This window comes from Phyllostomus hastatus, unplaced genomic scaffold (assembly GCF_019186645.2).
Source record: "Phyllostomus hastatus isolate PE091 unplaced genomic scaffold, TTU_PhHast_1.1 phas_scaffold_28, whole genome shotgun sequence".
Classification (NCBI taxonomy): Eukaryota; Metazoa; Chordata; class Mammalia; order Chiroptera; family Phyllostomidae; genus Phyllostomus; species Phyllostomus hastatus.
Genome location: NW_025334022.1, coordinates 8,862,982 through 8,889,013, shown reverse-complemented (window position 1 = coordinate 8,889,013; position 26,032 = coordinate 8,862,982). Strand labels below are relative to the sequence as shown.

The 26,032-nt window shown below is 35.2% G+C and overlaps 1 protein-coding gene across 3 annotated transcripts in view; it reads right to left on the bottom strand.

Moving 5' to 3' along the window:
• Nucleotides 1-397: 397 nt before the first annotated feature.
• RBM41 (RNA binding motif protein 41) overlaps nt 398-26,032 on the bottom strand; it is a 79,402-nt gene continuing 53,767 nt past the window's right edge. For all 3 annotated transcript variants that reach the window (XM_045817519.1, XM_045817518.1, XM_045817520.1), the window contains 2 exons: nt 5,038-5,185; nt 398-3,365 (listed from right to left, as the gene is read on the bottom strand). In XM_045817519.1, the coding sequence (XP_045673475.1) occupies nt 3,199-3,365; nt 5,038-5,185 (315 nt within the window). In that variant the 3' untranslated portion in view covers nt 398-3,198. The remainder of the gene's footprint in view (nt 3,366-5,037; nt 5,186-26,032) is intronic.

Here is a 26,032-nt window from a genome sequence, read left to right as displayed (position 1 = left end):
TCTGTTTGCATCTTTAAAGTATGACTCTGATAAATAGCACAGAGGTAAATCCTATTTCCCCCCACAATCTCTGGGGTGAATCTCTGCCTTTTGATTGCATTGTTTAATCCATGCATATTTATTGTTATTTACGTAGGTGTATTTAGGACTGCCAATTTACTGTTTTTATTTTTTTAATTGTATTTATTTATTTTCAGACCAGAGGGGGAGGGAGGGAGAAAGAGAGGGAAAGAAACACCAACGTGTGGTCACCTATGTAAGCCCCCTACTGGGGACCTGGCCCACAACCCAGGCATATGCCCTGGTTGGGAACTGAACCAGCAACCCTTTAGTTTGCAGGCCAGCACTCAATCTACTGAGCCACACCAGCCAGGGCTGTTTGTTTTCTGTATGTCTCAAATTTTTCTTGTTTTTGTTTCTCCATTCCTCTTTTTGTATGGTTTTACACTGATATTTTTCTATTGGGACACTTAAATCTGTTTAATAATATTTTCACTATTTTCAGTTATTTCTTAGTTGTTGCTCTAAGGGTTTACCATGCACATCTTAACCAAATTGGCTTCAAATATATCATAATCCCAATGAGATATTAAAACCTTATTCTTATATAAACCTATTCATTTTTCTACTTCTTTATGATACTGTTATAGATATTTCTGTTATAAATCCAACAATACATTGTAATAATTGAACATAATTTTGTCTTTTAAAGAAGGTGAGAGAAAAGTATATATTTATAGCTTTTTAATAACTTTATTTCCCATTTTATGTTTTCTTCATTTATTTCAGCAGATTTGAGTTACCACCTGTAGTTAGTTCTTTAAGTTTTGCTTCCACCCACATCCTTTGTCCTGTTACTGGCAACAGTTTCATATGTTACAGGCCCCAAAGGGCAACTATATACATACTGTTTTATAAAATTGATTTTTAAATCAATTAAAATAAAGGAAAATGCATCTAGATGAAATTTTATAATTACACAATTAACTTTACCCATGCTATATTTTTATGTGTATAGATTCAAGTTACTGTCTGAGGTCACTTACTTTCCACCTGAAGAATTTCCTTTAATATTTCCTGTAAATTACGTGTGCCAGCAACCTATTCTTCCAGTTTTTGATTATGTGGGGATGTCTTTATTTAATCTTCATTTTTTAAAATTACTTTTATTGGATGCAGGATTCTATATTGAGTTTTTTTTTTCCTTGAGCACTTTGAATATGTCATCCCACTGCCATCTCCATTACTTCTGATGAGAAGTCAGTTATTAATCTTATTGGGGTTCCATTGAGAATAATGGTTCATTTTTTTGATGTTGTTTCCAAACTATCTTTGTTTTAGCACCTTTATTATAATGTGTCTGTGGATTTCTTCTTGTCTACTGTTCTTGGGGTTCACTGAAATTCTTGGATGAGTAGATAATGTTTCTCATCAAATTTTGGATGTTTACAGCCATTATTTATTAGAATTTTTTCTGCTTTCTTTCTCTTGTCTTTTTTCTGGTACTCCAGTTACAAGTATGTTGGAGTCCTTAACCCTGAGGAGGTCGTGGCTGATCTGAGAGATACAAACTCTTCTCTTAAATATTGTTACATATACTGGGTGCATAGGTTCAAGGTCATGACTAGCTGCATGTTTGTACGTGACTAATGTTAAACCATAACCTTTAAGCCATCAGTTGGGTTGTAACATGTTTTGAAGGTGTGTTAGGTGCTATGCATCCAAAGCGAGGCGCTTATCAAAATATTTTTGCCAGTGTTGTGAAAAATTATGTATGCCTTGAGCATAACAATATTGTTTGCAATGACTGTTACAAATGTTTGGCAAAGCCAACTATGAAGATTCTGATTAATTAATGTTATAGACTTTTTTGGGTTATATTTTTAGCAATATCCATGTATCCATTATTTGAAAAAGAAAAATTATTCTTTATGTTTTTATATTTCTTTAATTTCTAAATTGTGACTGAAAATAAATTAAAAATTATGTATTTTATTATATAAACATAATAAATGCAAATGTTTGTTTTTAATTTTTTTCACATTTTATCATATATTAATAATGAATATATCTCTGCGATACATGAGACATATGCTGTAATTATTTTACTGTGACTTCCACAGGGTTAATGGTCCTATACTCTGTTCAGTTTTTTCTTCTTTTTTTTTCCTGCTCTTTAATCTGGATAATACCATCTCATTGAATTCTCACTACCCAACAAGGTAAGTAGTATTATTTTCCTCAATTTATAGATGAGAAAACTGAGGTTCAGGTTAAGTGACTTGCCATGGTCATGGAATGATAAGTATGGCTGTGAAATTCAAACAAAGGTTTGAGTCCAAAGTTTGTACTACCTTCTCTATACCCTATTGTCTTTCTATTCTTCAGCAACTATAAATCAACAACTGGGGTATTTGGGATTGGCTGCCTCTCTTCTAGAGGACTCTTTCCTCCCATCTTCCCTTTAGTATTTTTTGCTAGTATGTTCCTCTTAAATGCATATACCTAATACCTAACATATACTGGATGCTTATCTGATTGTTATTGCTTTGAATTCAATGATTACTCAGTGGTAGCTAGCTATAACTGATGAGGAGAACATCAATATTTACATCTAGATGCTTTCATTAGAAAAATATATGGCTTTTTGAAACCATTGATAACTTAATGGGAAGTATTCATTAAATATGTGTACTGACTTATGAAACTACTGTTATTGCTGATAGTTCTCATTTAACAGCATTTATTGATGTTTAGACCTGGGGCCATGGTGATTTATTTACTACATAAATACAATTAGGGACAAATGGGTTCTAATAAATAAATATTTCAACATTTAGGTTTTTAGTTTTGTATATAGGAGACAATCTTAGAAACAATATTATCTCAAGGGACAAGTCTTTAAAACCACAGATAAACTATAAATATTTTGTTAAATCCTTGGAAATAATCCTTTATAATTTATCTCAAAAAAATGATACTCTTTATACCATACACTTCAGACTCAGCATCTTGTCTGTCCTATAGAATCTTTGATTATAAAAATGCTTTCTACCAATTCTTTCTAAAAGCTAAAGGGATTATCTTAATTAGATTTTTCTCTACTTCAATTCCAAACAAACTGCTATCTATATTGAAATCCTAGATCAGAGATTCTGATGCGAGAAATACCTCCTGGGATCACAATGTATATATCTTCTAGCTACCACTAATTTCTGTAGTGCTTTCTGTAGTAGATGATATGAGAGACACAGCCTGGAGATTTGACTGTTCCTTTTTGTTCTTTCCAAATTCTATTACCAATATTTTCCCATGTAGTTTATATCCATTTACTAGATGAAATGCTTGCCATGCCTTCTCCTTATCTAAAAAAAAAGAGAAAAAAATCAATTTACACAGGGTTTAATGATTCAATTCCATTACAAGCTTAGTTTATGTGTTTGTTTGTTTGTTTGTTTATTTGTTTTTGCCTTGGAGCTAAATGTAGGGTATAATGCCATATAACTATTTGATTTTATTATCTTTTCCATAATCTCAAATTTGTATAACTCAGCAAGATTAAACTAATGGCTATGAATAATGACAAGAAAATCTTAAAACAGGTGTTCGAGAGTGCCTCCTAATTTAAAGATATAGGTAAAGAAACAAGAATATAGATAGTGTGCTAAAGAAGGCTAAGCTATAACTACTAATACACAAGCCTCTACCTTAGATAACAGATTATAGGTATTGTGAGAATAAACTCATTTTCAGAATGGGCAACACAAATAAAAGAGGTTAGTATGGTATTAGGGACATTTTGTTCCTTTTTTTAATAGGAGAGTAATTGTGGAAGCCTTCACTGAGATAAATGAGTGTAATAATTAATCCCTGTAAGCATGTGAAAACTTGAGATGTGAGAGTACACAGTGTACAGCAGAAGTATTCAACTTATGAGTCTTAGAGCCTTTATGCAGGAAATCAGGAAGGAGCGGAATTATTGCCTGGAGTTTGTGAAATCAAAAGTACACAAGCAATATTTTTTAGGCTGAAGCAATTTATGTCAAATTTATATATGTAATACAAATTTTCAAATGTGTATAGCTGCTATTATGATTAGTAAAACAGCTATCCATTTGAAAGTACTGTTTATAAAGCCTTTTTATTATATATATTTTTTTCAATTAAAGGATTATATTAGGTGGGGTTCATGGAAGATATTTTTAAGTTAAAAAGGATCCTCACACTTAAGAAGGCTAAAAAATACTAGTGTAGATAATCCACAAACCTTCAATAAGATAGCAAAGATGGTATAAGATTGCATGAAAAGAGTGGAGACTTGGAACTGTTCAAGTGTAAATCACTTGCCTGTGCACATAGATTACTAGGCTGTTTATAAGTGATGATAGTTTAGGAATAATGAAAAGTACAGCTCATACCCCACCTCCAGCAAAAAAAGAAAAAAAAAAGATAGCATGGTCTGTCAGAGAAACCAAAATTCCCATATTATTGTTCTCTTTGGATTAGGATACTCAAATAATGTATTAAGATGCAAACAATAGTTGTTATAAGAATATATCATCATCCACTAGTTACTAATTACTAGTGAACTTATTAGCTTGCAGTCTCTTAGTCTTAAAGGAATAGGAAATTAAGCAAGTATAAGTGTTCTGATCAGGATATCAATATACTAATAATATAATTATAACTTGGACTACAAATACTATTGTGAGCAAAGGTAAACTAAAATTTTTAAAGATAAAGTAAATTTTCATAAAGTTAGAAGGAAGTGCCAAGATTGAGGAAACTTGAGGACAATGGAGTAAGGTGGTCATGCACACACAGTCAATAGTGGAGAGGAAGCATAGAAGTGAGGATAGAGGAACAATGAATTCATATTTTGCTTACTTCTCTTCCCCTATTCCCACGTGCTTGTTTAAGTACACGCTTTTCATGTGTTACAGAGAAATCAAAGGACAGTATCTAAATTAGAGAAGGCATAAGTAGTCTTTAATGCTGATGCTACAACTGAGTAATTATCCAGATAAAGCTACTTACTGGGAAAGGTGATAAAAGCTTGTCCCCTCATTCGTCCAGTCATCATCCTGAATTGAACTGGAGGTCCTTTTTTCTCCTGGTACCGAGCAAACAATGAGACAAGATCTCTTTCAGTCACCCGAGAGCTAAGGTTCTTCAGGTATAACACCTAATATAAACAGAAGATCAACATAAATATCACATGAGGGAGGAAAGGCAACTACTTCACTGTGGTTATAATTCATTAGTTTCAGATCAAGATGGTGGATGGAACACATGCATTTACTTTCACTCCCTCCAGAAAACTCTCAAAAACTGGAGGATTTTTTTTAAACAAACCTACAAGGTCAGGAAGAACAAGGAAAAGAAGCAATATCTACAGTATTCTGGAAACTGGGAAATATTGGATAAGTATACTCAAGAAAGCTGAATCTTCAACCAGCAATGGGGAAAGCCAGGAACCAATCCAATCTATACCTAAGAATTCTAAAATAGTTAAGAAATTGATAGCTTTAGGCATCTCTGGAAATAGATGTTAGGGGATGGGGTTAAGACAAGGTGGTAGGTTGAAAGTTATTTAAAAACCAACTAGACCTTAAAATATCCTCCCCTACAATATACTATTAGGTAAAAGGCCACTCCCAATCCTGGTGAATACTGCAGGTTCATTCTCTGAATATAAAAAATGATAGACACAGTTGAAGGTGTAAATACTGTTTCTGAAAGCAAGAAAATGAAGATAAATAATATATACTGAATGCTGAGGATACCCCAGACAGTTTCCCCCTTTTGGCTTCTACAGTGCTGGTAGTACCCTCCCAAACCAGACTTTATAAGTGTCTTCCCTGAAGAATCGAATTAGCCCCAAGAGGAAAGATCTAAAAATTCTAATTTTGAATGGGGGATTTTGCCAACAAATGGACCAGCCAGATAACTTTAAAGTGTAGCTCAAAGTCAACAAGGACCACTCATGTACTCAAAGCTTCCAATTTGATTTTGTTCCCTACTCATAAATACAAGCATGATTCTCAGGCATCTGAGGAAAGTCTCTAATGTGAAAGAGAACAAAACAAAACAAAACAAAAAACAGAAATGAAAGCAAGCAGGAAAACCAGAGAACATCCAAAGAAAAAATAACCTTCAAAAAAAATAAAATAGAGCTCTTTAATGTGATTGGACTTAACCTCTTATTGCCTTAAAATAGATTATTATAACTCTAAGTAATGTGTTATAATTTTAAGTAAGGTTGATTGTAACCATAAAGAAAATACCTATAGAAGACACAGAAAAGAAAATGAGGGAGAAAAAAGCATATCACTACAAAAAAAAAAATCAATGAAATACAAAAGTAGGCACTAAGAAAAAGAGGAATAAAAGAGTTACAAGACAGAAAACTAATAAATGGCAATATTAAGTCCTTCCCTATCAATAATCACTTTACATGTAAATGGATTAAACTCCCAAAGACATACAGTAGCCAAATGAATAAAAAATAAGATCCGATGTATGCTGTCTACATGAAACTCATTTTAGATTTAAGGCCACACATAGGCTGAAAATGAAGAATAGAAAATAAAAATCCATGCACATGGTAACCAAAAGAGAGCACGGGTATCAGACTAAATAGATTTTAAGTCAAAACTTTCACAAGAGACAAGGAAGGACATTATATAATGACAAAAGGGTCAATTCACCAGGAAGATATGACAACTACAAATATATATGCAGCCAACATCAGAACACTGAAATATATAAAGCAAATGCTGAGAGAATCGAAGGGAGAAAATAGTAACACTATAATATCAGAAGATTATAAAACCTTGCTTCCAATAGAAGAAGGAAAGCTAGAAAATTCACAATATGTGAAAATTTTAAAAATACTATTAATTTTTTTATTTCTGTTCAAGTATAGTTGTTTCCATTTCCTACCCCCCACTCCTCCCACCACAGCCATCCCTACCTCTCACCCTCGATCCTACCCCACTTTGGCTTTGTCCATGTTTTCTTTATACATGTTCCTTGACAACCCACTCTCGATCAACTAGTGGGTCAAATAAATTAAAAGAGAAATCAGAAAATACCGTGAGACAAACAAAAATGAAATCATAACATTAACAAAATTTATGGGATGCAGCAAGAGAAGTACTAAAGAGGTTTATAGTAATAAATACCTACATTAAAAAAGGAAGAAAAACTTCAAATAAAGAACTTACCTTTACACCTTAAGAAACTAGAGAAAGAACCAAGCCCAAAGTTAGCAGGAAGAAAAATAATAAAGATTACAGCAGAAATAATCAGAACACAGATTACAAAAATAATTTTTAAAAATCAACTAAATTAAAAGCTATTTTTTAAAAGATCAACAAACTTGACTACCTTTGAATTGACTAAGAATAAAAAAGAGAAGACAAATAAAATCAGAAATGAAAGAGGACACATTAAAATTAGTGCCACAGGAATAAAAAGGATAAAAGGCTACTATGAACAATTCTGTACCAACAAAGTGGTTAATCTGGAAAATAATAATGAATTCCTAGAAACACACAATCTACACTAAGACTAAATTATGTGGAAATAGATAATCTGAACAGATTTATAACTAGTAATGCGATTAAATCAGTAATAAAAAAACATCCCACGAAGAAAGCATCAGAACCAGATAGCTTCCTGGGTGAATTCTATCAAACATTTAAAGAAGAATTAAAGCCAATCCTTCTCAAACTCTTCCAAAATATTGAATAGGAGGGAACACTTCCAAAGTAGTTTTATGAAGCCAGCATTACCCTCATAGCAAAAGAAAAAAAAAAGACTTTACAAGAAAACCACAGGACAATATACCAGATGACTAAAGATGCAAAAATCCTCAACAAAAAACAAGTAAGCTGAATTCAAAAGCATGTGAAAAGGGCTTTACACCATGACCAAATGGTATTTATCCCTGGGACATAAGGATAGCTCACCATATGAAAATCAGTAATTGTGAAACATCACATTAACAGGATGAATAATTAAAATCACATGAACATATCAATTGAAGCAGCAAAAGCATTGACAAAATCCAACACCCTTTCATGATAAAAATGCTCAATAAACTAGGAATAGGAAGAATTTACCTCAATATATTAAAGGCCATATAGTAAAAGTCCACAGCTAACCTCACACTCAACAGTTAAAAGCTGAAAACTGTTACTCTAAGATTAGGAACAAGGTAAGGATGCCCACTTTCTCACTTCTACTCAACATAGTAATACAAATCCCAGTGAAAAGAATTAAATAAAAGGTATCCAAATTGGAAAGAAACAAGTATAATTATCTCTGTATATGAAATGATCCTACGTGCAGAAAGAAAACTATAAAGACTTCACAATAAAACTGTTAAAAGTAATGAACAAATTCAGTAAAGTTGCAGGATACAAAATCAACATACAAAAATGACTAGAATTTCTTTAACAATAATCTGTGTACTAAAGAAATAAAAAATTCCATTTACATTAGCATAAAGTGCATAATATACTTAGAAATAAAGACTTATACACAGAAAACTATAAAACACTGATAAAAAAAGATTGGAAAAGACATGAATAGATGAAAATATATTCCATACTAATATTGTCAAGATGTCCAAACTACCAAAAGCTATCTACAGATTTAATGCAATTCTTATTAAAATCCCAACAGCAATTTGGGACCAACGCAAAAAATATCCTAAAGTTCATATGGAATCACAAGAGACCTCAAGTAGCATTCATTGTAGAAGAAGAACAAATTAGGAGGCATCATGTTTCCTGATTTCAAACTACAGTTAACAAAATAGTATGGTACTGGCGTAAAAAAGACACACTGAGCAGTGGAACAGAATAAAGGGCCCAGACATAAACCACACATTTATGAACTGATTTTCAACAAGGTGGGGGCAAGAATACACAATGGAGAAATGATAGTCTGTTCAATAAACTGTGTTGGGAACACTGGATATCCAGTGTAAAAAAAAAATGAAATTGGATACTTACTTTACACCATACACCCACACAAGAAAAACAACTCAAAATATATTAAAGACTTAAAAATAAGACCTGAAACTCTAAAACTCCCAGAATTAAACAAAAGGAAAAGCTTTTTGGCACTGGCAATGATTTCCTGAATATGACATTAAAAGCAGAAGCAAAGAGATCCAAGATGGAGGCAGAGTAGGTAGAAGCTGCACTAACCTCCCACCAGGATCAAACTGGAATTACAACTGAATTAAAGAAAAATCGTCCTGAATAACCAATGAAGACTAACTGGAGGGAAGCCTTATAATCAAGGACTTACAGAAGAAACCATTTCACCACAATGAGAGTGCAGAGGAAGTGCAAGAGGGCTAGCTGGGCTCCCACAGGCAGCAGCTCATGTACCGGAGGGATATTTCAGTGGCTGGGGGATCCCTCAGAGAAGTGTGGGCTTTAAACTCAAGCTAGGCTCCCCAGACTACAGCAACAGAGCAGGGAAAAGGACCCAAATAACATCTGGCTATAAAAAGCAGTGGGGTTTCTGTCCTCCCGGGGGAGATGACTGGACACAGAGAGCCTCTTAAAGGGCCAATGCACAAAATTGCCTTTGTAGCCACTTACCATGGGCTCCAGCAGGGAGAGGGCAGAGTGGACTAGAGTGTGTGAAGAGAGCCTTGGGTTGGTGGCTCTGGGGAGAGCTAAAGGGACTGCCAACAGGATCCCTGTGCTGAGTCATTCCCCATACTGAAGAAGCCATCTTTCTCAGGCACTGCACTCACCTCCAAGTGGTATCAGCCTGAGGGGAAGCAATAGCCCCACCTGCAGTAATCCCACTTTCCCCAACCTGTGGAGTTTAAACTGACTGCAGAAGAGTACAGATGGAGGCAATTTCAGTGTTTAAGCTTAACAGAAAAACTACAGGTGAAGGTGGATCTCTGGGAGCTTTGAGACTTTAGCTGATCCTCTTCAGAATGGTGCTGGTAAAGGCTGGCATTGGTGAGCAGCTTGGTTCTTTCTGCACACAAACAGGCCCAACAGAGGGAACCATAAGCTGTGGATCACTGTTAGCTCCAACAATGACCAGTCACAGGTAGTGTCTGGCATTGGTCTGCATCAGTCTTTGCTGATCTACTTAATACACAGAAACAAACACAAAAAGGCAGCCAAAATGGGAAGACAAAGAAATAGGCACCAAATGAAGAACAAGAGATTTCTTCAGAAAAAGAGCTAAATGAAATGGAGGCAAGTGATTTACCAGACAGTTTACAGTAATGATTATAAGGATACTCAATGGCATGAAAAAAGATACAGAAACAATAAAAAAGGTCCAGTCAGAAACAAAGGATACAATATCTGAAATAAATAATACACTGGAAGGAATAAATAGTACATTAGATGAAGCTAAGAACCAAATCAGCAAGTTGTAAGACAAGATAGAAAGAAACAAGCAAGCCAAGAAGCAAAAAAAGAATTAAAAAAAATGAGGACAGTTTAGGAAACCTTTGGGAAAACATGAAGCATAACAACATCCACATCATGGGAATACCTGAAGAAAAAGAGTGAGCAAGGGATCGAGAACCTATGTGAAGAAATAATGACTGAAAACTTCCCTAACATGGTGAAGGAAAAAGACACACAAATCCAAGAAGCATAAAGAGTTCCAAGCAAGATGGACCCAAAGAGGCCCATATAAAGACATCATTAAAATGAAAGTTAAAAAAGGAGAGAATCTTAAAAGCCACAAGGGAAAAGCAGTTAGTTAATTTACAAGGAACCTCCAATTAGGCTAACATCCAATTACTCAACAGAAACATTTCAGGCCAGAGGGGAGTGGCATGAAATATTCAAGGTGATAAAAAGCTAGGACCTACAACCAAGTATAGTTTTCCCAGCAAAGGTATCATTTAAAATTGAAGAAGACAGCCCTGGCTGGTGTTGCTCAGTGGATTGAGCTCTGGTTACATTCTCAGCCAGGGCACATGCCTGGGTTGTGGGTCCGGTACCCAGTAGAGGGCATGTAAGAGGCAACCACAATTAATGTTTCTCTCCCTCTCCTTCTTCTTCCCCTTTCTCTCAAAATAAATAAGTAAAATCTTTAAAAAACAATTGAAGAAGAGATAAAGAGCATCCCAGACAAGAAAAAGCTAAAGGAGTTTAATACCAAACTAGTACTGCAACAAATGTTAAAGGGCCTGCTAGAAGAAGCAGAAAGAAGAAGAGGAAGAGGAGGAAGAGAAGGAGGAGGAGGAAGAAGAAGAAGGAGGAAGAGGAGGAGGGGGAAAATAGTTAAAATGGTAATAAATATGTATCTAAAAATAATCACTTTAAATGTAAATGGCTTAAATGTACCAATCAAAAGACACAGGGTAGCTGAATGGATAAAAAACAAGAACCATATGTATGCTCCCTGAAGAGACCTATCTAAGGTAGAAAGACACACACTGACTAAATGTAGAGGGATGGAAGAACATATCTCATGCGAATGGAAAGGAAAAAAGCTGGGATAGCAATACTTATATGTGCCAAAGTAGACTTTAAAACCTAGGCTATTGTAAGATATAAAGGACACTACGTAATGATAAAGGGAACAATCCAACAAGAGGATATAACCCTAGTAAACATTTACATACCCAACATAGGAGTGCCTAAGATGTAATGCAAATCTTGATGGACAAAAAGAAGAGATAGACAGAAATAAAGTCATAGTTGGGGATTTTAACACCCCATTGACTACATTGGATGGATCTTCTAGACAGAAAATCAACAAGGAGACAGTGGCATTAAAAAACACACTAGGTAAGATAGATTTAATTGATATCTTCAGAGCATTTCACCCCACAGCAGCGGAATATACATACTTCTCAAGTGTACATGGAACGATTTCTAGGATAGACCACATGTTAAGACAGAAAACAAGTCTCAATATTTAAGAGGATAGATAATATATCAAGCATCTTCTCTGACCACAATGCTATCATACTAGAAATCAATCACAAGAAAAAAACTGAAAAAATACACAAAGACATGGGAGCTAAACAACATGTTATTAAACAATGAATGGGTTCAAAATGAGATCAAGAGGGAAATTAAAAGATAACTTGAAACCAATGGAAATGAGAACACAACAATTCAAAATCTTTGGGACACTGGGAAAGCAATCCTAAGAGGGAAATTCATAGCATTACAGGCCTATCTCAAGACACATGAAAAATCTCAAACACTCTAATTTAACACTTGAAAGAACTTGAAAAAGAACAACATACAAAGCCCAAAGAGAATATAAGGAAGGAAATAAAAATCAGGGCAGAAATAAATGAAATAGAGTCTAAAAAAAAGATCAATGAAACCAAGAGCAGTTTTTTTAAAAACATAAACAAGACTGACAAGCTTTAACAAGATTCATCAATAAAAAAGAGCACTCAAATAAATAAAATGAGCAATGAAAGAGAAGAAATAAAAACTGACAACAATGAAATACAAAAGATAGTAAAAAACATTATAAACAGCTGTATACCAACAAATTGGACAACTTGGACGAAATGGATAAATTCCTAGAAATATACAATCTAACAAATCAGAGAATCAGAATAGACATATTACATTTAGTGAAACTGAAGGAGTTATCAAAAAATTCCAAAGAAACAAAGTCCCTGGACTAGGTGGCTTCACAGGTGAATTTTACCAAACATTCCAAGAAGAATTAACACCTATCCTTTTCAAACTAATTTTTTTAAAAATTCAAGAGAAGAGAGGACTCCCAAGCTCAATTTACAAGGACAGCATTGTCCTACTTCCAAAAACAGATCAATACAATACAAAAAAAGAAAATTCACAGCCAATATCCCTGATGAACATAGATCCTAAAATTCTCAACAAAATATTAGCAAACTGAATACAGCAATACATCAAAAAGATAATACACTATGATCATGTGGGGTTTATTCCAGGGATGCAAGGTTGGTACAACATTTGCAAATGAATAAATGTAATTCAGAACATAAACAAAATGAAGATAAAAACCACATGATCATATCAAAAGATGCAGAAAAAGCATTTGATAAAATCCAGCACACATTTACTATAAAATGTGGAAAATGCAGAAAAAGCATTTGATAAAATCCAGCACACATTTACTATAAAATTCTCATCAAAGTGCGAATATAAGGAACAAAACTAGACATAAAAAAGGCAAAACATGACACACTCACTACCAGCATTATACTCAACAAGCAAAAACTATAGTTGTTCCCCTTAAGATCAGGAACAAGACAGGGATGTCTACTTTCACCTCTGTCATTCAACATAGTACTGGAAGTCCTAGCCATAGCAATCAGAAAAGAAGAATTAAAAAAAGCCTCCCAAATTGTAATGGAAGGAGTAAAACTATCATTATTTGCAAATGACTTTATACTGTATATAGAGAAAATTAAAAGATCCATCAAGAAACTACTAGGACCTTTACTGATAAATGAATTCAGTAAAGTAGCAGGTTACAAAATTAATATCCAGAAATCAGCTGCATTTTTATATACCAACAGTGAACAGAAAGGGAAATTAAGAAAACAATCCCACTCACAATTGCTTAAAGAAGAATAAAATACCTAGGAATAAATCTAACCAAGGATGTAAAAGACCCGCACTCAGAAAATTATAAAACACTGAAGAAAGAAATTGAAGAAGATACAAATAAGTGGAAGCATGTACAATGTTCATGGATAGGAAGAATTAACATCATTAAAATGCCCATACTATCCAACGCAATCTATAGATTAAACGCAATTCCTATCAAGATACCAATGACATATTTCACAGAACTAGAACAAATATTTCAAAAATTTATATGGAAGCACAAAAGGCCCTGCATAGCAACAGTGATCCCGAGAAAGGCAAACAAAGTTGGAGGAATCACACTACTTAATATAAAACTATACTATAAGGTCATAGTAATCAAAACAGCATGGTACTGGCATAAAGGAGACACATGGATCAATGGAACAGAATAGAAAGCCCAGCCCTAGTGAGTGTGGCTCAGTTGGCTGAGTGCTGGCCTGCCAACCAAAGACTCGCTAGTATGATTCCCAGTCAGGGTACATGCCTGGGTTGTGGGCCAGGTTCCCAATTGCAGGCATCTGAGAGGCAACTACACGTTTATGTTTCTCTCCTTCTCTTCCTCTCTCCCTCCCCTCTCTCTAAAAATAAAATAGAATCTTTAAATAAAAGAATAGAGAGCCCAGAATAAACCTACACCTTTATAGTAAATTAATATTTGATAAGGAAGCAAGCACATACAATGGTCTAAAGATAGTTCATTCAATAAATGGTGTTGGGAGAAATTGGACAGATATGTGCAGAAAGATGAAATTAGACCAATTTCTTAAGGCACACAGAAGAACAGATTCAGAATAGATTAAAGACTTAAATGTTAGACCTGAAACCATAAAAATCATAGAAGAAAACATAAGCAGTAAAATCTTGGACATTGTTCAGGCAATATTTTATCTGATATATCTCCTCAGGCAAGGGAAACAAAAGAAAAAAATAAATAAATGCAAGTACATCAAAATAGTTTCTATACAGCAAAGGAAACCATCTACAAAATAAAAAGACAACCCATGTAATGGAAAAACATATTCACATGCATCTGATAAGGGGTTAATGTCCAAAATTTATAAAGAACTCATAAAACTCAACATCAAAAAAACAAAGTATCCAATTAAAATAGGGGGAAGGACCTGAATAGAGACTTCTCCAAAGAGGACATGCAAATGGCTTTTCATCCATATGAAAAGATGCTCAACATCACTAATATCAGAAAAATGCAAATTAAAAGCACAATGAGATATCACCTCATACCTGCCAGAATAGTTATCATCATCAATAAATCAACAAACAAGTTCTAGTGAGGAAATGGAGAAAGGGGAACCCTTTTTTATTTTATAATTTAATTTTTAAAGATTTTATTTATTTTTTTTAGAGAGAGAGGAAAGGAGCAAGAAAGAAAGGGAGAGAAATATCAAAGTGTGGTTGCCCCTCATGCACACCCTACTGGGGACCTGGCCTGCAACACAGGCATGTGCCCTGAGTGGGAATGGAACCCATGACCCTTTGGTTTCCAGGCTAGCACTCAATCCACTGAGCCACACCAGTCAAGGAGGGCAACCCGTTTGCACTGTTGGTGGGAATGCAGATTGTTGCAGCCACTGTGGAAAGCAGTATGGAGATACCTCAAAATATTCAAAATGGAACTGCCTTCTGACCCAGTGATTTCACTTCTGGTAATTTACCTGAAGAAACCCAAAACACTAATTTGAAAGTATATATGCCCCCCTATGTTCATTGCAGTGTTATTCACAACAGCCAAGATTTGGAAACACCCCAAGTGCCCATCAGTAAATGAGCTGATAAAAAAAACTGTGTTATATTTACACAATGGAGTACTATTTGCCTAAAGAAAAGAAGAAAATTATACAGAACAGGCTGACAGCTGTGGGGTAGGGCTAGGGCATGGAGGGATCAAGCGAAAAGGAAAAAGGACTCATGGTCATGGACAACAGTGTAGTAATTGCAGTGGGAGGGGTTATAATGGGGATAAATGGTAATGGAAAAAACAATAAAAATATTAATTAAAAAATCACAAGCAACAAAAGGAAGAAAGGAAAGTAGGATTATATCAACCACAACAAAAAAAACTTGTGCAAAGGAAACAATCAGCAAAGTAAAAGGCAACCTATAGAAAGGGTGAATATTTCTGCAAATCACATATCTGATAAAATGTTAATCTCTAAGATACCTGAGGGAATCCAATAAGTTAAACCCTGCAAAACAAACAACCCAATTTAAAAAATGGACCAAAGTCCTGAATACACGTTTCTTCAAAAAGGACATACAAATTGTCAATGGGCATATGAATGGATGTTCAACATTACCATTAATGAGAGAAATGCAAATCAAAACCTCAATGGAATATTACCTGATACCTGTTAGAATGACTATTACAACAACAAAAGTAAGTGTTGGTGAGGATGTGAAGACATTTTACCCTTGCACACTGTTGGTGGGAATGTGAATTGTTACAACTTCTATGAAAAACAGTATAGCAGTTCCTCAAAAAAATAAAATGGAACTACATATAATCTAGCAATTCAATTTCTGGGTTCCTATCCCCAAAGAACTGGAATTCAGATCTAGAAAAAAAATATCTGCATTCTGTTGTTCGTTGTAGCATTATTTACAATAGCAAAGACCTGGAAACAACACAAATATCCATTGAGAGATAAATGGATAAATATATGGTGAATAAATACAATGGAATATTATTCAGCCTCATAAAAGAAAGAAATCTTGTCATTCACTACAACACAGATGAACTCGGAAGACATATGCTAAGTGAAAATAAGCAGACAGCAGAACAAACACTATATGATCCCACTTATATCAAGAATCTAAAATAGTCAAATTCATAGATGTAGAGAGCAGAATTGTGTTTACTGGAAGCTGGGATAATCAGAAAAGTATTCATCAAGGGGTAGATAGTTTTATTTATGCAAGATGAGTAAGACCTACAGAACTATAACATAGCATACTGCATATAGCTAACAATACTGTACTCGATACATAAAATTCTGGTAAAAGACTAAACATTATTATGTTAAATGTTATCAATGGAAAAAAGAGGTTACGGTTAAGTTTAGGGCACTGTATATGGTGACAGTTTCACGATGTACACATATTTTCAAACTCTTCAACATGCGTACATTAAATATGTACAGCTTTTTGTATGTCAATCATGTATCGATTAAAAAAAGTAGCCAAAACATGTACACCTAAAACCATGAAACATTGATCAAAGGAATTAAAGACTGAAATAATGATTCCATGGACTGGAAGATAATATTACTGGTAAAATGTCCATACTACCCAAAATTATCTATAGATTTAATCTAATTCCTATCAAAATCCCAGTAGTATTTTCATAAAAATAGAAAAAAGAGTTGTAAAATTCAAATGGAATTACAAGAGACCGCAAATAGCCAAAGCAATCCTGAGAAATGAAAACTAAACTGAAGTCCTCACACATCTTCATTTCAAAGCACAGAGCCTAAAAATAAACCAATGATTGACAAGGGAGGAGGGCAAGGTACATAATAAGGAAAGAGCTGTCTTTTCAACAAACAGTATTGGGAAGAGTTGATACCCATAGTTAAAAGAATAAAATTGGACTCATATCATACACAAAAATCAACTCAAAATGGATTAAACATAAGAACAGAAAACCTAGACTTTTGATCAAGGTGGCAAAATAGGCAAACATGGCTTGCTTCTGTGCAAAACCACATCAAAATTACAACTAAAACATACAACCAACCATCACTGAGAACCATCAGAAATTGAGTTGAATGGAAGTCTGACAACTGTTGAATTAAACCACATCTATCCAGACTGGTAGGAGTGCAGAAGTGGAATGGGCTGGTCACTCAACCATGTGTGGTGGATAAGAATTCTGGAGGGATATCTTGGGAGTGAGCAGTTCCAGGCCCACACCAGGAACTGTTATGGTGTGGAAGTCCACACCAGGACCCCCAGATCACAGGGTTCCAGTGCCAGGAATATAAATCACCACAACTTCTGGCTGCAAAAAAAGCAGGGATTGAGTTGGTGGAAAGAAACTGCTGGTGCCCCAAGCATTTCCTCTTAAAGAACCTACACACAAACTCACCTACTCCAACTCACTCCCTCTGAGCTCTAGCATCATGGTAGGCATTAAAATGGAAGGCACAATAAGGAGTTTTCTGGACAAAGAAGGCTAAAAGAATACACTTCCACCAAACCAGCATTGCAAGACATGCTGAAGGGACTGTTTTAAGAAAATAAAGAAAAAGAGTGAGAGAGAGGGGAACACAGGTACAAAGGGCAAAAATGGCAATGAATAAGTACTTATCAATGATAACCTTAAATATAAATGGATTAACTCTTCAAATCAAAACACATAGGGTAGCTGAATAGATAAGAAAACATGACTCCCACATATGCTGCCTACAAGAGACCCACCTCAGAATAAAAGACTTACAGAGACTGAAACTGAAGGGTTGGAAAAAAAATATTTGAAGCAAATGGACAGAGAAAAAAACCAGATAGCAATGCATATATCAGACAAAAAAAGACTTCAAAACAAAGGCCATAAAAAGAGACACAGAAGGACATTTTTAATACTTAAGGGAAGAATCCATCAAGAAGACATAGATATTGTAAACTTGCATGCAACCAAAATAGGAGAACCCAAGTACATAACGAAGTTTTGGAGGACTTTAAGAAGGATATAGACAGCAACACAATTATAGTAGGTGACTTTAACAGCCCACTGTTAACAATGGATAAATCTGCAAAACGAAATATCAACAAGGATAATGTGGCACTGAATGACGTACCAGATCAAAAGGACTTAACTTAATATATACAGAACCATTCATCCCAAAGAAGTAAAATACACATTCTTTTCAAATGCACATCGAATATTTTCAAAGATAGACCACATGATAGGACACAAAACAAGCCTCAACAATTCAAGAAAATTGGAATCATACCAAGCATTTTCTCTAATCACAAGGGACTTAAACTAGAAACAAACCTCAAGGAAAAACAGAAAATCATTCAAATACATTGAAATGGAAGAAAATGCTATTAAATAATGAATGTGTTAATGAAGAGATTAAGGAAGAAATCAAAAAGTTTCTGGAAACAAATGAAAATGAACACACAGCAGCCCCAAACCTGTAAGACAGAGCAAAGGTAGTCCTGAGATGGAACTTCATATCCATACAGGCCTATCTTACAAAGATAGAAACACTTCAAATAAAAGACCTAACTCTGTATCTACAAAAACTAGAGTAACAACAAGAAACCAAACCCACAGTGAGTAGAAGAAAGGAAATAATCAAGATAAGAAAAGAATTGGAGACTAGAAAAAAATTAAAAGGATCTAAGAATCTAGGAGGTAGTTCTTTGAAAAGATAAACAGAATCAACAAGCCTTTAACCAGACTCATCAAGAGAGGACCCAAATAAATAAAATCAGAACTGAAAGAGGCAAAATTACAACTGATATCACATAAACACAAAGGATTGTTAAGAAATTACTGCAAACAACAATATGCCAAAAAATTTGAAAACCTTGCTAAAATGAACAAATTTCTAAAAACATACAATCTTCCAGAACTGAATCAAGAAATAGAAAGCCTGAACAGACCAATAACATGTAGTGAAACTTAAGCAGTAATCAAAAAACCCCTGACACACAAAAGCCCTGGATCAGACGGTTTCACAGGAGAATTTTATAAAACACTTACCAAAGGGGTAACCCCTATCCTGCACAGACTATTCCAAAATATACAAGAAGAGGGAAGATTCCCAAGATTTTTATGAGGCCAGCATCATCCTAATCCCAAGACCAGATAAAGATATAACAAAGAAAGGAAGCTACAGGCCAATATCGCTGATGAACATAGATGCTATAATCCTCCACAAAATATTGGCAAGCCACATCCAGCAATACATTAAAAAGATCATACACCATGATCACGTGGGATTCATTCCTGGGGTACATGATGGTAGAATATTTACATATCAATAAACGTAATACATCACATAAACAAAAGGACAGACAAAAATCACATGATGATAACAATAGATGAGGAAAAAGCATGTAATAAGGTACAGCACTCATTTATGATAAAAACACTCAGCAAAGTGGCAGTAGAGGGAGCATACCTCAACACAATAAAGGCCATATATGAGATACCTACAGCCAGCATCATACTCAATGGGCAAAAACTAAAGGCTTTCCCACTGAGATCAGGAACAAGATAAGGGTGTTTGCTTTTACCAATTTTATTAAACATAGTATTTGGTGTTCTAGCTACTGTGATCAGACAAGAAAAAGATAAAAAGCATCCAAATTGGAAAGGGGGAAGTAAAACTGTCACTGTTTGGAGATGAGATGATAGTGTATAGACATTCTTATAGACTCCATCAAACACCTACTCAACCTAATAACTCAATTTGGTAAAACAGCAGGCTACAAAGTCAATATTCAGAAAGCGAATGTACATTTGTACACCAACAATGAACTATAAGAAACAGAAATTAGGAAAAAAATCTCATTTGCCATAGCAAAAAGAAAAATAAAGTACCTAGGAATAAACCTAACCAAGGAGGTAAAAGACTTGTACTCAGAAAACTACAAAACACTGAAGAAAGAAATATAGGAACACACAAATAAATAGACATATATACTGTGTTCTTGAATTGGAAGAATTAACATCATCAAACTGTCCATACTAATGAAAGCAATTTAAGATTCAATGCAATCCATATTAAGAATACCAATGACATATTTCACAGATATAGAGAAAACATTTCAAAAATGTATATGGATCCACAAATGACGCTGAATAGCCTCAGCCATTTTGAGAAAGAAGAAAGAAGTAGGTAGGATCATATCTCCTGATACCAAACTATATTAGAAGGTCACTGTAATAAAAACAGTCAGGTACTGGCATAAGAACAGACATATAGATCAATGGAACAGAATAGAGAGCCCAGAAATAAACCCATGTCTCCATGGTGAATTAATATTCGATAAAGGGGGCAGGAGCATTAAACAGTGTGAAAGTAGCTTCTTCAACAAATGGCATTGGGAGATCTGGACAGCTACATGCAAAAAAAGAGAAACTTGATCACCAAGTACTCCATACAGAAAAATAAAGTCAAGACGGATAAAAGGCTTAAATATAAGTTGTGATACCATGAAAGCCCTAGAGGAGAACTTAGGCAGGAAAATTTCAGATATCCCACAGAGCAATATTTTTACTGATCTGTCCCCTAGAGCAAGGGACATAAGGGAAAGAGTAAACAAATGGGACTGTATCAAGTTAAAAACTTCTGCAGAAGAAAGCATCCACAAAACCGAAAGGGAACCAACTGTATGGGAAAAATATATTTGTCAATGATAACTTGGACATGGTTTTGATCTCTAAAATATATAAAGAACACACATGTCTCCACACCAGGGAAGACAAAGGATCCAATTAAAAAATGCACAAATGGACCTGGGCAGTTTCCCAAAGAGGACATACAGAGGCCCAGAGACATATGAAAAGATGTTCAGCATCACTAGCCATCAGAGATGCAAATTAAAACAATTAGTTACTATTTCACACTGGTCAGAATGGCCATCATTTACAAATCAACAAACAACAAGTGCTGGTGAGGTTGTAGAGAAAAGGGAACCCTAGTGCACTGTTGGTGGGAATGCAGACTGGTGCAGCCACTGTGGAAAACAGTATGGACTTTCCTCAGAAAACTAAAAATGGAACTGCCTTTTGACCCCGCAATTCCTCTGCTGGGATAATACCCTAAGAATTCTGAAACACCAATTCAAATGTACTTATGCATCCCAATGTTCATAGCAGCATTATTTACAATAGCCATGTGCTGGAAACAGCCTAAGTGCCCATCCATAAATGAGTGCATAAAAAAACTGTGGTACATTTACACAATGGAATACTACACAGAAAATGAAAAACCTCTTACCCTTCATAACAGTATGGGTGGATCTGGAGAGTATTACAGTAAGTAAAATAAGCCAGGGGAGAAAGACACATACCATATGATCTCACCTATAAGTGGAACCTAATAGACAAAGAAAACAAGTGAGCAAAACAGAACCAGAGACTTAGAAATAAAGAACATACTGACAGTGACCAGAAGGGAGAAGGGTGATAATGAGGACAAGAAGGGGAAGTGTCAAGGAACATGTATAAGGGACATATGAACAAAGACAATGGGGTAGGGGAGGATTTAATGTAGGAGTAGGGGGTGGGTAGGCCAAGGAAGAGTAATGGGAAAAAATGGAGACAACTGTAATTGTATAACAACAACAACAAAAATTAAAGAAATTCATACAACTCAGCAGCAAAAAGACAAACCACCCAATTTTCAAAAATGGGCCAAACAACTAAATAGCCATTTAATCAAAGAACACACAGAGGAAATAAGTGTTGCTGAGAACATACAGAAATTGGAACCCTTGTACACTGTGGGTAGAAATGTAAAACAGTGTAGGCTCTTTGAAGAACATCATGGAGGTTCCTCCACAAATTAAAACTAAAACTACCATATGATGCAGCAATCCTATTTCTGAGTACTTACTCAAAAAATTAAAATGAGGATCTTGAAGAGATATCTGAACTTACATATTCATTGCAGCACTGTTCATAATAGCCATGAGATGAAAACAACCTAAAAATGTCAATCATGGATGAGTATCTAAGGAATACGTGGCATAATACAATGGAATATTATACAGCCAGGAAAAGAAAAATCTTGTCATATGCAACAACGTAAATGAAGCTTGAGTACATTACACAAAGTGTAATAAGCCAGTCACAACGGGAGCAGTACTGTATGATAAAACTTGTGGCATCTATAGTAGTCAACCTCATGGAAATAGAAACTAGAATGGTGGTTGCCAGGGGCTGTGGAAAGGGGAAAATGTTGATTTGCTGTTCAATGGGTATAAAGTTTAGCTATGCAAGATGACTAAGTTCTAGGTCTTTGCTGTACAGCACTGTGCCTATAGTTAACAATACTGTAACATACATTTAATATTTTGTTAAGGTGGTAGATTTCAGGTTATGTATATTTTACTACAATAAAAAAAAAAGAGGAGATCCCTGGCTGGTATAGCTCAGTGGATAGAGCGTGTGAACCAGAGGATCGCTGGGTTGATTCCCGGGCAGGGCACATGCATGGGTTGCGGGCCAAGTCCCCATGTGGTGGCACACAAGAGGCAACCACACATTGATGTTTCTCTCCCTCTCTCCTTCCCTTACCCTCTCTCTAAAAATAAATAAATAAAATCTTAAAATAAAGAAGTGGAGAAAAAAGATCAGTATATTTACTAGCATAATTTATATCCTTTAATATCTTACAAGAACATGAGAAAAATTTGGACAGGAGAAGCAAAAGCAAAGAGCTAGGAAATAAAGCCCACTTAGTGACTTAACTTCTGAAACATATAAATAAATACATTAAACACTGTAATAAGCAGATTTTTTTTAGTCTCAAAGTCTTTAGAGGCTGAATATCCACATATTTAGCATTTCACTATATTTTTATCTTAAAGATAAGTAACACAGAATAATTCTCTTATGGTTCCCTTAAGTAATTTCAGGTGACCTAGAGTTTTGGGTCTAAAATACTCATCATAGCAGCATCATCAAATTAAATGACCAAAGAAACAAGTCTGTAAATATATGGCAAGTTTCTCACCAAGCAGGGAAGATCCATACTAAGATTGTTCCCTTTAATATGAACATTTAAAAAAAAAAAGAGAATTTCTTTCACAGTGGCTTGGTCACTTCTTGATTGGATTTATCTTCTCTGCTCCAAAAACATACATATATCTATCTATCGATCGATCTATATAGATCGATCGATAGATAGATAGATAAACCCAAAGATATAGCTAAGCTAGAAAACAAAATAAACATTTCTGTGAAACAGAAAATCAATTTCTAAGTGGTAACAGAGAATGAGTCTCTTCCTGGTATTCCTCTGAAATATACAGTATTGTTTTTTATTTTTAAAATTTCATATAAATGGTACTATACTATATACATTCTTTTACATCTACCTGTTTTAATTTTTAAAAACACTTTATTTTTCAAAACAGAAACTTACACATTTACAGAAAAACTGAGAAGCTAGTACAAAGAGTTCCCACATACCACACACCCAGCTTCCTCTATTATTAACATCTTAGTCTAATTACTACAGAGGATTTCCAGCCAAGATGGAAGTGTAGGTATATACACTTTGCCTCCTCACACGACCAAAAGGACAACAACAAATTTAAACACAAAAAATAACCAGAACTGCCAGGAAATCGAACTCTATGGAAGTCTGACAACCAAGGAGTTAAAGAAGAAATATTCATTCAGACTGGTAGGAGAGATGGAGACAGGTAGCCGGGGTGGAGAGAACTTGTGGTAAGGTGGCAGCTGGAGGACCTACAAGGGAGAGGTGGCAGCTAGTGAACTAGGTGATCCTACATTTGTGTGTGGATAAACCAGAAGGAACAACTGAGGAGTGAGACAGACTGCACAACCCAGGGTTCCAGTACGGGAAAAGAAAGCCTTAACCTCTGGCTGTAAAAACCTGTGGGGGTTGTGTGGCAGGAAAAACTCCCAGCCTCACAGAAGAGTTTGTTGGAGAGACCTACAGGGTTCTAGAACATACCCAAGACCACTAATTCAGGAATCAGCACCAGAAGGGACCAACTTGCTTATGGGTAGTAGAGGAAGTGACTGAAAGCCAGCAGAGGGCTGAGCAAGTAGCGTTGTTCCCTCTTTGACCCCTCCCCCACATACAGTACCACAACACAGCGACTTGGGTTGCCCTGCTCTGGTAAATACCTAAGGCTCCACCCTTTACCATGTAACGGGTGCACTGAAACAAACAAAAAAATGACTCAAATGAAAGAACAGATCAAAGCTCCAAAAATAGAACAAAGCGATGAAGAGATAGCCTGCCTATCAGATGCACTGTTCAAAACACTGATAATCAGAATACTTCCAGAAATGGTTGAGTATGGATGCAAAATAGAGGATAAAGTGATGGCTATGCAAAGTGAAATAAAGAAAAATAGACAGGGAACCAACAGTGAAGGGAAGAAACCAGAACTGAAATCAACAATTTGGAGAAGGAAGACATAAACATCCAACTGGAACAGAATGAAGAAACAAGAATTCCAAAAAATGAGGAGAGGCTTAGGAACCTCAACTTTAAATGTTCCAACACCTGAATCATAGGGGTGCCATAAGGAGAAGAGGAAGAGTAAGAAATTGAAAACTTATTTGAAAAAACAATGAAGGTTAACTTCCCCAATCTGACAAAGGAAACGGACTTCCAGGAAGTCCAGGAAGCTTAGAGAGTCCCAAAGAAGTTGTATCTAAGGAAGCACACACCGAGACACATTACCCAAGATGAAAGGAGAGAATCATAAAAACAGCAAGAGAAAAGGAGACAGTTATCTACAAAGGAGTTCCCATTAGACTACCAGTTGATATCTCAAAAGAAATCTTGCAGGTAAGAAGGGGCTAGAAAGAAGTATTCCAACTCATGTAAAGGAAGGACCTACATCCAAGATTACTCTATCCAGCAAAGCTATCATTTAGAATGGAAGGGCAGATAGAGTGCTTCCCAGATAAGGTCAAGTTAAAGGAATTCATTACCAAACCCTCATTACATGAAATGTTGAAGTGACTATCTAAGAAAAAGCTAAAAACTATGAACAGTAAAATGACAACAAACTCACAACTATCAACAACTGAACCTAAGAAAAACAAAAAGGAAAATGAACCAAGCAAACTAGAACAGGAACAGAAGCACAGAAACGGAGATCACATGGAAGGTTATCAGTGGGGAAGAGGATGAGGGAGAATGGGGGAAAAGGTACAGGGAATAAGAAGCATAAATAAATGGTAGGTACAAAACAGAGAGGGGGAGGTTAAGCATAGTATAGAAAAGGTAGAAGCCAAAGAACTTATATGTATTTCCCATGAATATGAACTAAGGCTGGGAATGCTGGTGGGGGGGGTGGTGCAGGGTGGAGAGTAATAAAGATTAGAAAAAAGCAGAACAACTCTAAATACCATAATCAATAAAATTTACTTTAAAATAATTACTATGCATTATTAAAATAAATGAATATAGATATATTATTAATTAATTCCATAATTTATTCATATTTTCTTATTTTTTCCCCTAATGTCCTTTTTCTGTTCCAGGGTCCTATCCAGGAAACCACAGTACACTTGGTTTTTATGTCTTTAGGTTCCTCTTGGCTCTGGCAGTTAATCAGACTTTCTTTGTTTTTGATGATTTCAACAGTTTCGAGGAAAGCTGATCAGGTACTTGGTAGGATGCCACATTACTGGAATTTTTCTGGTGTTTGTCTCATGGTTAGAT